General features: G+C 42.4%; 1 protein-coding gene across 1 annotated transcript in view; it reads left to right on the top strand.

Moving 5' to 3' along the window:
- The first annotated feature begins 9,780 nt into the window (after positions 1-9,780).
- Positions 9,781-13,262, top strand: part of GLP1R (glucagon like peptide 1 receptor) — an 83,423-nt gene continuing 79,941 nt past the window's right edge. The window contains exon 1 of the mRNA XM_052806723.1: positions 9,781-9,882. Coding sequence (XP_052662683.1) covers positions 9,799-9,882 — 84 coding nt within the window. The 5' untranslated portion in view covers positions 9,781-9,798. The remainder of the gene's footprint in view (positions 9,883-13,262) is intronic.

Raw genomic sequence — 13,262 nt, 5'->3', positions numbered from 1 at the left:
TGAGTGCTCGGAAGACAAATTGTTCCATAATCTTCCCCGGTACCGAGGTCAGGCTGACAGGGCTGTAGTTCCCTGGATCCTCCCTCCGACCCTTCTTGTAAATGGGAGTCACATTGGCAAGCCTCCAGTCCTCTGGGACCTCCCCTGTTGACCAGGATTACTGATAAATGATGGAGAGTGGCTTGGCAAGCTCCTCCACCAGCTCCCTCAGTACTCTTGGAAGGATCCCATCTGGTCCCATAGACTTGTGAGTGTCCAGACAGTGTAGTAGGTCACTATTTCCTCCTGGATTAAGGGGGGTATGTTCTGCTCTCCGTCCTTGCCTTCCAGCTCAGGGGGCAGAGTACCCTGAGGATAACTGGTCTCCCTATTAAAGACTGAGGCAAAGAAGGCATTAAGTACCTCGGCCTTTTCCTCATCTCTGGTGGCAATGTTCCCCTCTGTATCCAATAAAGGATAGATATTCTCCTTGGCTCTCTTTTTGTAAAAACATTTGTAAAAACATTTTTTGTTGTATCTTACGGTAGTGGCCAGATTGAATTCTAGCTGAGCTCTTGCCTTTCTAATTTCCTCTCTGCATGACCTAACAAGATCCCTGTACTCTTCCTGAGTTGCCTGCCCTTTCTTCCAAAGATGGTAAACAGAGATGGTATATTGTTGATCTCAACTATTTCGTATACGCATCAGATTCTTGAGAGCACCTCTCTCTTCTGTTTGTCAGAGTCAGAGTCCAATCACCATTTCCCATCTTCTCTAAGCCTGTCTAGGGGTTTGTTCCATTCTGTTTCCTCAATACCATGGATTAGCTCATTACTTCCAGGTTACAATGTATGTTAATTTCCATACAGTTTTTCAGTTAGTTTGTGGAAATAATCTATGTTTTATGACCACAACAATCTACTATGTATTCATAAGGCTCCTTTTTTCTCTCTGCATGCTTTAAGAATATTCATGAAGTATTTTTCTGTCCTAGTCATATGTGGGATAGTATTCTTACACTTAATTTGTTTACAGACAGCTCTTCAAACATCTAATGAGGTGCAGTTAATTATTTGAATCACCACAAATTGTTCCTCCCAACTGCCGTAATCTATAGGAATTCAAGACCTCAGTTCAAGACCTTTCACTCCCCGGAATGCTCTATACATCCAGCATATTGTAACAAGCATTCAAATTCCTACATTAACTCTAACATAGTTTTTTTCAAGTTACTGATCAAGTTACTTCCTGAACCTTTTTATGCTCATTTGACATTCAAGATACTGCTGTTCAAGTTGTGACACTGTATTGTGGGGCCTGAATTGACAAAGACAAGAATGCTGTGTCAGCAAAACACAAATATTTAATGGATTATCAAAAAAAGACAAATGCTTGAAATATGACATTTAACTAGTCTCTCTGACAGCAGGGGCCTAACTCCTGAAGATCTGTGTTTGAGAATGTAAAGAACATGTCCAGAATTAGATTAGAAGGGTGCATCCGTAGTCTGTATTATTCATTCCTCACTCTTTGGAACTGTCACCCAGAAGGATTTTCCTACCCACTTCCTCTGATTTTCAGAGGTAAGTTCAAGCGGGTGAGACAAAGGAAGGCACACTCTTTCCCACTGCTTTAGAGTGGACACATTAATTGGGAGTGGTTGATCTGCCAGTACGTCAAGATACTCACTTTTCACTTTTCAAGTGATTGTTCTTAGGTGGTGATTCATGAGAAGTCTGGAGCATGGCTGTATGATGAGCATTTATATATATATTATATATATATATATAATGGGTAGAATGGGTAGAGTTAATAAAAACTATGGAAAAGAGCTTGCAAATGGGTGGGGTGGGAGATTGTGGCACGTGGAGGGATAGATTTGTTTTCTGGTCAGGTTGCTAAATCTCACAAAACCACTGACTGGAATGAGCTTGTTCCAAGAAGATAACATTTCAGCTAAACTTTAACTTAAAAGATTTGTTAATTCCACAGAATAATTTTCTTCATCCACACCCTCTGTTTCTGCGTCTAGATTCTGGTTGATTGTAACTAAAGTTTGTTCAGCAGAAATTCAGAATATTCATACGTTATGGAAAGACCTACAGTTTTCTTGTTCAGTAATCTCATTCACTGACCATATCTATTCTTAGTATTTAAACTAATTCATTATTTTTTGATAGTCTGGAAGAACATTTGGCAGGAGTATGTAAGTGTAATTCTGTTGACACAGGTACTGAAAATCAAATGTATGGAATATGCAAGCTGCAGTTTTAAGTATATTGATGTTTCTGCTGATTTTTAAATATTTGAGTGTAATTGCACAGCTATAACAGGTCTTTTGATCAGATTTCTTCAGAAGCTGCTGCTATTATTTATACTTCTAGGGCAGATATCACACATACTAAGCTGAATGTTGTAAGATGTGGTACCTATATCTGCACAACACAAGCAGGGTATACCTGAGGCAAATCTAGTTGTACAAAAGCCAAAAGAGATGCCTTTTCCAGTGGTTAATATGGCCTTCAGAGCACAAAAGAAACATGCATAGATTAACTCAGAAATTCAGGAAAACTTTCTTTTTTTAACTTAGCAACAGTCCACAATAAAGGTCAAATCCAGAAACAGACTTTGGAAATAGAAATACCACATGATTCTTATATAGCAGAGATTAGGATGGGGAAATAAACAACTGCTAACATGTATGACTTATTTTTATGCCTCTTTATTTCCATTACTATTTCTAATTTAGTAGATATAAATATATGCTAATAAGGTCATTGGAGATATTTGAACAGTCTCTTCAACTATTTAATAAAGGAATGACGCAACCAAGATATTAGTTAGTTAGATGACTAGTAATTAAAGGATATCCAGGAACGCATGATCCGACTTATCCAACTTCCACTGTCTTCGAATTCCCAAATGTCTAAAAGGATTAGTAGTTACGTTCTGCCAGTTAGAAAGTCCATTTTGGGGGACTTTAACTTAATTCTTATCTTGCTGATAGACCTATCATTTGCCTTGTATTTTTGTATTCTTTATTATTAATCAAGATATTCCTCACAGCATTCAGGTGAGGTTCAATCTTTAGCAAAATTATCTTATCATTTTTCATGAATACTGAGATCTCACCCAAAATTTATCCTTAATGTTAGTTCCAACATTTACCTTAATTAACATACAGTTATCAGTATTTTTTCCCCCCTAAACCTCATTCAGGTCCAGGGAAATGTGATTCCACTCTCTGGATAATAGGATAACACTACCTTTTACTCTTTCTAGGACAAAATGACACATCTGAAGTTAAAGAACATCCTCTCTGACACCTTGCCTTTCCCCCCGCCCCTGCCCCAACTCCTGGACTTCCTTTGTGGATCTCCAACTTCTAATGTCTTACACTATCAACAGGTTGACTCCTCCAATACACCTTACACTTCATTTTTCCCAAGCAATCTTGGCAGCATGTCTTAACAGATAAACTGTCTGCAACTTCCTGCATATATTCACTAATCAGTAATTCCTCCTATATTTGATATTTAGATTAGTCAAGTGGTTGTTCAAGAGGCTAGCTAATTAAAACTCCTAATATTAATTTCTCAAAATCTGCTGGCTAATCACCAAAGTGGGATTTCTGTGAACAGATACTCAAGGGCCTTACAGACATGGTAATTCAGAGAACTGCGTTAAACATATAATTGCCCTTTGTCCTTGCAGCTCCAGATGACTTACAAGCAGGCTGCTGTATAGTGATGGAAATAAACGATGGTTAGGGTTACCCTCTTTTTTGGGGGGGATGTTTATGATGTGAAAAGCTATGGCCTCAAAAGATACTGTGATTAACAGTTTGTGATCTCCTTCTCACTAGACACATGAGCACAGAAAAGTAAAATTACTGTAAGCTAACTGGCCATGTAAATGGAAAGGATTCAACCTGCATATTTACAATCTAGAGAATTTAATCCAAACAGTACCTTTCTCTCCCTCTTTAGTCATAGTCATGATAGCACATGGGAAACCCATGAAACAGGTTCCCCATCCCACTCATTCATCCAGGGAATATTTTTTGATACAAAATACTAGACTATAAAATATCACCTCTTTCTCAAGAGACACATCCTGTCCCTCTTCAAAGGATATTTTTCTCAAAACCCCACCAGATGCTGCAGATAAGCAACTAAATGCTTGTCTGGGCATTTGGGAAGCCTTTTACTGAGGGAATCCAGGTCCTACCTACTAGGCATCTAACAGCAGAGTAGACAGAAATCATCTCTGTCTCTTTGGAAAAGACCAGCATTATGTTCGTTGCACAAGACGTATATCGAACTGCACAAGGCAGTTTTCCTTTTCTCTATCAAGGTTTCCCTTGGTGAGAAGATATTGAATGGAGTGATTTCCAAATAATTTCCTCACAGAAAAAAGCTACCACTACAGAAGAGGGAGAAAGGAGAGTAATATTTCTGTCAATTTTACTTAATAATTTGACTTGACTCTTTCCTTCCTTTGTTCTGTGATTCATAGCTTCCTACTTTGTTCTTGTGAAAAACAATGAGAGAAATTGAATGCTTTACTGAGTATTCTTACCATCATTTCCTTTGTGCTAGCATCTTTTCATTTTGTTCATCCTAAAAGCCTTCTATAGTCCAAAATACAATTCTTAACAAAGCATTCTTGAACAGGGGATTTTTAATTAGGAAATTTGAATTAGGAGTCAGGGATTGTGGTAAGAAATTCAAACTGTAATAAAAAAAGTTGTTTCCTATTATATTACATGACTGTAAATAACCTTTACATTTCTATACTTCTAAGATTTTTAAATATAGGAATGTCTGGGTCAGATTCACAAATGACTCTACACAGGGTCATATGAATCTTTCAACAACATTTTACAGAAAAGATTTAAAACAATTTCTTCTTTATAAGACAGAGAATGTAAGCTTTGTATTGAAATTAAATACCTATCCAAATCATTCCCTCCGTACAATCATTACATAGAATAAATTCCACAAGACAGCTAGACCCAAAAAGTAGATACAGCTATTACAGTTCCTTATGTAGTTTACAAAACTTTAGTTAAAAAAAAAAAAAATCTTTGCACTCATTTCTTTCTTGTCATCAAGAAATATATAGCCCAAAGTGTACAAGCCATACTGACAGCTGGAAAACAGAGCCGTCCATTTTGCTTAAGCACTACTCATTCTTTTTGTATATTTACATACAACCAGGCCCTTATGTCTGGAACTGCAAACTAGCAACAACTTATGTTCATTCATTCTTAGTCTGCATCTATAATACTACACATTATAGAAAACTGGGTGATTTCAACCCCTGCACTCCAGCACTGCATAGCTACCATGAGACATTTCATGTACTGAGCACATTCTCCTACATGCGGGCAAGTAACTTAAGTAACAGAACAATTAGTGCTTATAAACACTAAACTAAAAATAATGAGATTTAATGCATAAATGTGTACTATGGCCTGTAACCAGAAGAAGCTCTCCTCCTTCCTAATGCACTACACTTCTAAAAGTTTTCTACATTGATCTGTCATATAAATATTTGCTGTAGCCATGTTCTGCTACAGAATACTGTAAGATCATTTTAAGCATTACTAAGATGTGTAAATTACCCACTTCCCAAAGTCCAGGTTTCAAGGTACAATTCAGATGGTTTAGTTTCTCCAAAGATATGGAAGTATATAGCTCCAAGACAAGATGATCTCCCTTCTAAACACCAATGTGCTCGTAATCACAGTTGTAGCTTATGTGTTTGTAACTCTCATTTGCATAATACTGCTCAGAACTACCTTTTTTTTTTCTCCAGGTCTACAGAAGGATTCAGCTTAGATGAACTTTTACTTCAGTTAAGTAGGTATCTATATGAATTAAAATTCTACAAACACCATCCACATTCAATGATTCAATGCTAAAATTCTACTGCTTCCTTTCCTAAACATATATTTCAAATTTCTAAATTATATATTTGAGTAACGTCATAGGTGCTCATCCCCAACTCAGACACTTTAACTTTTATTGAGCATGGAAAGATCTTTACTGACAGTTCCCCTTGGCTTTGTAAAGAAAAAAATGAGCCAAAGCATATTCACTGCTGTGGCACACTACAATTACAAAACACAAGAGTAAATAGCTAACAGCCTTTTAGGCACATGGGAAACTCTTATACAGTCACTGTACAGGGCAGCAACTCCCTCCGTTTTTCATATAAATCCTGAATTTAGGTAAAACACTTCATTCTCCAAATCTTAGCAACCTTGTACCCTGCAACTTCAAGTATACATATACAAGGTGGAAAGGAATAAAACTTCACTAAGAGTTTAGATCTATTTGCACTGTGGTTGTTTCCAAGAATTGTATGTCTTTATCCCATAAACAAACTTATTATAAAAGACGATGTTAATAAAAGCAAATAATCAATGGTCACGGAGAAGCACGAAGTGCGTAACTTGCACTGAAAACTGATAACATGCTTTAAGATACTGCCTAAGGCAGCTTAGGAAAATGTCTGTTACTCAGCAAATGTCACAGCAGAAACACACAGTTTCTCCAGGAAACAGATTTTTCTCTTTAGAAAGTTTCAGAGACAAAGCATTCAGTCTCATGTGGGACAGGGGTGTTACTTTCTGCATATATGAGGCTAGTGGTCATAGTTTTCAGGTAGCAGAGAGCCCAAACCCTTGCAAAGGCTTTGTCTCTCACCCATGGGAACATCCCATAGCAAGCCACTGGCTACGCTGTTTCCACAGAAAAGGATTATCAGGGGAAGTTATTAAAAGAGACCCTGAGCTTTTTCAAAATGCAGTTTTGCCCTCAAAATATAGTAAATTGCATTAATAATGCTCAACGGTCATTGGAGTACAATAATCCCTGTGTTGCAGTGTAACTGCAAGGTACCTTCTCCTTAACACATCTGAGAGGCTTGGTCCAAACTCAAGGTAAAGGAACAAGACAGAAGTTACAAAGTCCTGCATTTTAAATAGCATTTGCAGTCCTTCAGCTACAGAAAAAGAGGTGGTTGCCTCAACAAACAAAATTCTTAAGTCAAACAAAGCTTCTTCAACTCATTGCGTTGTATTTTTCAAACTGAAAGGGCCCCATCTCCTTTCAAATTTGGATAGTGTCATTTTAATGCTTCACTTGGCTATTTTCAAACTGTTCTTTTCTTACATTAACACTGATTAAAAATCAAGTTAAATTTTAGTATTAATAAAGCCATGAATATCTATAACAAAAATCCAGCAGACCCAAGTTTTAGAGACAATTTTCATCAGTATTTCCCCCCCCAAAAAGATTTGAATTTATTGGACAAATACCTTTCCATCTCTAGGAGAATGACCTCTCTTTTATTACAGTGATTTAAGTCAACAGGATTTGTTCAGTCTTCTGAAATTTGATAATAGCTTCTTAACTGGCACAATGAAAATGTGTACTTTTAGAGTTTACTCTGATCCATGTTTTTTTCCCTCCAAAAACATTCATGTAGATAACACTAGTGTATGATATCATCATACCTAAAGAGTTATCTTTGATTATTTCTGGAAAGCAGAATTATTCCAAAGTAATACCTCTGCTTCCAAAGTGATATATGTCACCCTCGTAGCCCTGATAAGGCTTTTCATCAAAGACATGAGCCTGTTAAGCTCTTGCAAAACCAGCTGGTCCTCTGCTATGCACAGGTGCTGAGAGTCATCTTAGGAGCAGATGTCCTAACTGGAAAACTTAATGTGCCTGGTGCAGAAACAATAGAAAGCAGTAGAGATGTGCATGTGAAGTAGATGCACCCTGCTAAGGCTGGTGGTGCTATCCAGGTGGAAGAGGTTTCTTTCCCTTTATTTAAACATTTCTGTTGCCTGGCCTGAAGGAAGCTGGATGATATTTTGCCCAGTTGCCTGGTGTTTTTCTTGGTTTATTGAAAGCAGATCTAACATGCATGGTCTTCAGGTGCCAGGAGGTAAGGCCAGCCCATAAGCACTTCCAAAAGGGATCAGGTGTTGGGCTTCAAGTAAAATACTCCTGTGAGGTAGAACCAGGCTTGGGTAGGGTCCTCTCTTAGCTTTTCAGGGGAGTCAAACAACATAAAATAGTTGGTTAGCAGCCAACTGTTAGTTTTCTTAGTCACGTTTCTCAGCGGTCTGGTATTGCCGATGCTCTCTGGTTGTTTCCTTCAAGGATGTGTGATAACTGCAGGTAACAGAAATGTAGGTTTTTTACAAAAGTTTCTTATACCTATGTGTAATTTGCCTTAGTACACACACACCCCAAAAAAATACAGATTCAGGCAAAATAAGCAGGCTTTTCCATGTCTCATTATCTTCATCCCTTTGAGGCAAACATTAGGTATAGGTTTAAATCTTTTAAATCCAGGGGATCAGTGATTTCTTTAAAAAACACAGAGTGTTTTCGTTGTTCCAGGTGGCATTGCTGTGGCTGAACATGCTTTTTCTATTAGATCTTTATTCTTCATTCCTTCTCACTGTTTCCTAAGTCTTCAGCAATGTCTCTAGCAGACATCATTATTCTACAGTAACAGCACATTTATTTTACTGGGATAGTAAAAAAATTAATCTCAATGAGCAACATAAAAAACATCACCTGAGGCAGGCATTAGGGGTTTCAACAAACTTGGGGTGTTTGGGGATAATCTCTTAACTACCCAAAATGTATGTTCTTTCATTCTTCTTTGGGAGTAATTTTTTTTTCCTTCAACCTTTGTTTTCTCTCACTTTAGAAAACTTGAAGGAAATATCTTTTCAGCCCTCAGTCAACCAAAACACCGTGGCAAATTCTTTCTGCTTGGAGTTAGCTATTGAGATGTAACTGCTGTCCTGGCAATTCACATGCTGAGGAATTTAATGACTTCACGACCACACATCATCGATGCTCTGACTAGTTACATTCCCAAAGCATCAGCCTGGTGCTGTGTTGTATTTGAAATTAATACACATCATTAATATTTAAGCTATTAACTTCTTTATATTCCAGTAGCATCTAACAGACCAATGTGAAATCTTTTCCTCAGTTCCCAGTTCAATTTTGAGCTTTCCTTCTAAATCTGTTAGGTTCTGTATGCTTTCTTCTTCCAGATTCTGGTGTATAATCTCACCAAATATATGTGATTTAGTGAAAGTTCAGTTTTACTAGTCAGTGCAAAGTGAATAAATAAGGACAATAATATGAACCTAGTACAAAGCAGATTCAGAGCAGTCTTTTGCTAGGCAAGCAAGTATTCTAAATCCTCCAGATTTACACATCACGCTACTGCTAGGGCTGACCTGTGCCCCGACTTCAACTTAGAAACCAAGCTCTGATCTGACGTGCAGCTCTGCAAATTCATGTTATAAATGGGTAATTGCATTTACTGTTATTAAAAACTAATAATACTCGGACGTCACAAACAGCATGAAGGCCACCAAGATGCCCAAGCCTGGACAAAGTCAGGGCAAAATTAAAAAAAAAGAAGTTGAAAAGGTGAGGGACAGGATCGCAAAGGCGCTTTCTCGGCTTTTTGTTTTTCTTTTTCCTTCCCCTCCCCGAAACAGCTCTTCGCGCTGACGACACCAACAACCGCCCTGCGCGCCGCGGAGCGACCCCCGGAGCCCCCGCCCGCGGCGGCTCCCCATCCCCGCCGGGCTGGGCTGGGGCCGCACCGCACCTGGGTCGGGGCCGGCGCCGGCGCCGGCCCCGGCCCCGTCCCCGCCTCCGCTACAAAAGCGGCCGCCGGAGCGCCCGCCGCCGCCGCCGCACTGCTGTCCCTCGCCGCGGAGCCTCGCCGGTCCCCCGCGCATGGGGGGCCGCCCGGGACATGCCCTTCTCCCTGCCGGCAGCGCTGCTCGGCTTCGCTCTCCTGTTGCTGGCGGCCGCGGGAAGGTCCCTACCCGTGAGGCGGGTGAGTGCCGCGGCGGTGCCGGCGCCGTCCGCCCCACTTGCGCGGCCACGCTGGGCGGCTGTGGCTGCGCGGGCGCCCGGCCCGGCGGGTCCCCCCGCCGTTCCCTGCCCGGCGTGCCGCGCTTGTTCCGCGCCGTTAGCGGCTGAGCGGGCGGCGGCGGGGGCCGCTCTCCGCCGCGGTTTTCCGCGCCGCGGAGCGGGCCGCGGCCGCGGAAGGGCTGGGGCCGCGGCCCCGGGTGCGCCTCGAGAACGATTAAGAAGTTAAACCCGTTACTTTTTGGGTGCCCGCGCCAACGCTTGCAGCAGCACAAGCGGCCGCCGGGGCGGGGGGGGTCGGTGCGCGGAGACGTTCCGCGCGTGGGACCCGGTGTAGCTGCTGCGCCCGTCGTGTGCGCCCCCGCGGAGGGTCGGGGGGGCGAGTTCGGGTTGAAGGCGAGCGGGGACGCTGCTGCTGCGAGGAAGCGCTTCCCTTCCTCACCCACAGGCAATAATACGCTCGCTTGTAACGTCAAACAAACGTAGTGCTGTGGGAAAAACAGCGGGGTCGTGGCGGTGGATTGGCGAGTCGGCTGGTGGGGGGAGAGCCTTTCACTGAAACCGAGCCGGAGGGACGAGGCGGTGCGGGATGCTCCGCAGGAGGCGAACGGCCGGCTCGGCCAAGGTCTGCCCCGGGCGGCCCGCCTGGGCGCTGCCTCCCCGGAACGCCGGGCGAATTACTCTAACGCTTCCTCCGGCAGTGCCCAGGTGAAATAACTGAGGCCATTGGGTTTTCCTCTTGCGCGGGAGCCGTGGGCGCGGTGGAGCTGCCAGCCCTGCCCGAGGTGTTCCGTGGAAGAACCTGGAGCAGCAGCAGCAGGCGCGGGAGCTGGGCTGCCGGGGCAGGAGCTGGGCTGTGTAGCGCGCACACGGCGCGAGGTTGGGAAAATAAAGTGTAATTGTTGTGAAGAGCAACGAGAGGCGGTGGGAAAGAGGGAGGGAGGGAAGGGGTGGTGGGCAGAGAAGGCTACCTGCGGTTTGGTGGGGTTGGGGACAGAGGACAGGAGCGACTGGTGAGAGGGTGGAGGTGAGATGAGAAGGGCCCTTACTGTAAGGAGGGCAAGGGCAGACTTGAAGCTGAGGTTGTGGGCTGCAGAGGTGAAGGAAGGGATGGTGAAGCTGATGATGGACCAAGTTTACTGTCTGTGTAGCTTCTTTACAGTTGCTAAAAGTTTCTGAGGTTACTAGTTTATACAGAAAAGCACTAAGATGATCTTTTCAGTTCCTAACTAGGTCTAAGTCTGTAGGGTAGTCTCAAGTATTGGCTTCCGGGGTTTGGGGTTTTTTGGCAGTTTTGTTTTTCCTTGTTATGGGCAACAGCCACAAGTTGCATCAGGGAGAGTTCCAGTCAGGAAAATCTCTGCATCATAAAGATGATTGCATACTGAAATGGGGGCCCAGAGAGGCCGAGGAGCCTCCGTCTGTGGAGGCATTTGTTATTTGTCAGGGTAAGGCACTGAGCAGCTTGAGCTTGTACCAGTGAGCAAACTAATGATGGGGCTGCCAGAGGCAGAGAATCAAAGTGAAGTACTTTTCCTGGCAAAGGGGTCTCTTTTAGCTGGATGCAGAGCTGGGGGAAGGTGAGAAGAAAGAGGCTTCTCTGGTCTCAAGGCTATGGTTGCCCTTTGGCTTCAGTCTTGCAAAAAACGGAGTACTTTTATAGCCTCTTCTGACGCTAGAGGGTCTTATCTGACAACTTGTCTAGAGCAGTGATTGTGCTTGTTTTATGCTGAGAAGACGTACAAAATACTCTGCTCAATCCTAAGTATACAAAAACATGGGACTTTTGCTGTTGGGAGTCTTTTTTCAGGTTCACTTCAGAATAGTGTTAAAGGTAATATTTAAAGTAAGCTGAAAATAGCACTGCTTAGGGAGTAGTGGATAGTAAAATCTAGGTGGTAACAATCAGCTGCAGGGTCTTCTGGTTTAAATGGGGAAGACAGGTGTGAGAGGAGGGTAGAATGATTTGATAGGGAGTTGGGGAGGAAGTATTTTACTGGTGCTGTCACTACTGTTTTCCTTTGGCCTTCCCTCTCCCTTCCCCTAACCCCTCAAACAAGCAAGAAAGGGGAAAGAGAGAAGAGAAAGCTGAGAATGTACATAGAAGGAAGAAAAAGTTAAGTCCAGAGTTTTTATCTGAGGTGGTCCTACTTATTTGCCATCATTTTAAATGCAGGGTGACTGGAAATTGCTTAGTAAGTGTCTAGATCTTACTGTGTTGAGGGTAGTAAAATGACCAAGAGCTGGTAGCACATGGCTGCATTGCAGAATCTTATTACTAATGACAAGCCTGTGTCCTTTCCCTGGTTGGCCTTGAGCAGCAATGTCCTGCTGCTGACAGAGCTGACACGCAGCTGGCCACTGGTTCCCTACCATCCAGTCCTCTCTTGGGTTTGGATTTCAGATCCCAGTTTTCTATGTAGTACTTATGCTCAAAGGTTTGATAAGATAATCTTGAAGAAAGTAGTTTAAATGTCAGTGAAGAACAGACAGGAGCTGTGCCACAGTTCTTAATTGGGGGTTCTGTTCTTCAGACTACCCCGGTGCTTTTGTTCCACCAGCTAAAATGTGAATAATACAGACTCCTGCATGGAAGTACATACAGTTGAATTCAGTGGAAAGATTACAGATCTTTTGCTCTCCTCAGCTCTTATTTCTGAAGTGCTCTTGTATGGGAACAGAAAAGTACATCAGTATCAACATTAATTAGAGCATATAGGCATTTAGGTATGTGTATGTTATTAGCACTCTCGATTACTATTGTGTTATTCAGTCTTATTTAGATACAGTTGTTAGTCTGTTCTCCAAACCAACAGTCAGCATGACTTCTTAGGTTGCAGGTGTTGCATATAGTTAGGTGTTGCAGGTTGCATATAGTTATGGCTACTTGCTCACCCTTCTGAAGCCTGCCATGTCTGCTTTTATAGTTCTGCAGCATCTGCTTCTTTAACTATGGGTATCCAGGATCAGGTATTTGTCTCTGAGAGTGCTAGCTTTGAATCTTGGTAAGCCACGATGAAAAGATGCAATGTGAGGGGGTGGTTTTGAATGCCTCATTAGTCTCCTGTGCTCTGCCCATGACAGCACAGAGATCCCTGTGAGTTTGAATGTCCCAGCACAGGCTTGCAGGACCATGCCTGTTTTGACTCCTCCTTCTGTTGCATGCCCTAACGCTGAGAGAACTGAACTAAGGCTTCTGACTCCTGCTGTCCTGTAGATTTGTGTTCTTTAGAAGTCATTAGGGTACGCAAATGGCTACAGAGCTTGGCTGAAAAACAAATAGAAAAGTGACCTGGCAACTAGTGACTTCATGCAGAAGCAAGGGTGGGGGGTTGGACTGCATCT

The sequence above is a fragment of the Harpia harpyja genome, chromosome 13, assembly GCF_026419915.1.
Source record: "Harpia harpyja isolate bHarHar1 chromosome 13, bHarHar1 primary haplotype, whole genome shotgun sequence".
NCBI lineage: Eukaryota > Metazoa > Chordata > Aves > Accipitriformes > Accipitridae > Harpia > Harpia harpyja.
Note: the sequence above shows the minus strand (reverse complement) of the source record. Positions and strands in the feature narration are given on the sequence as shown.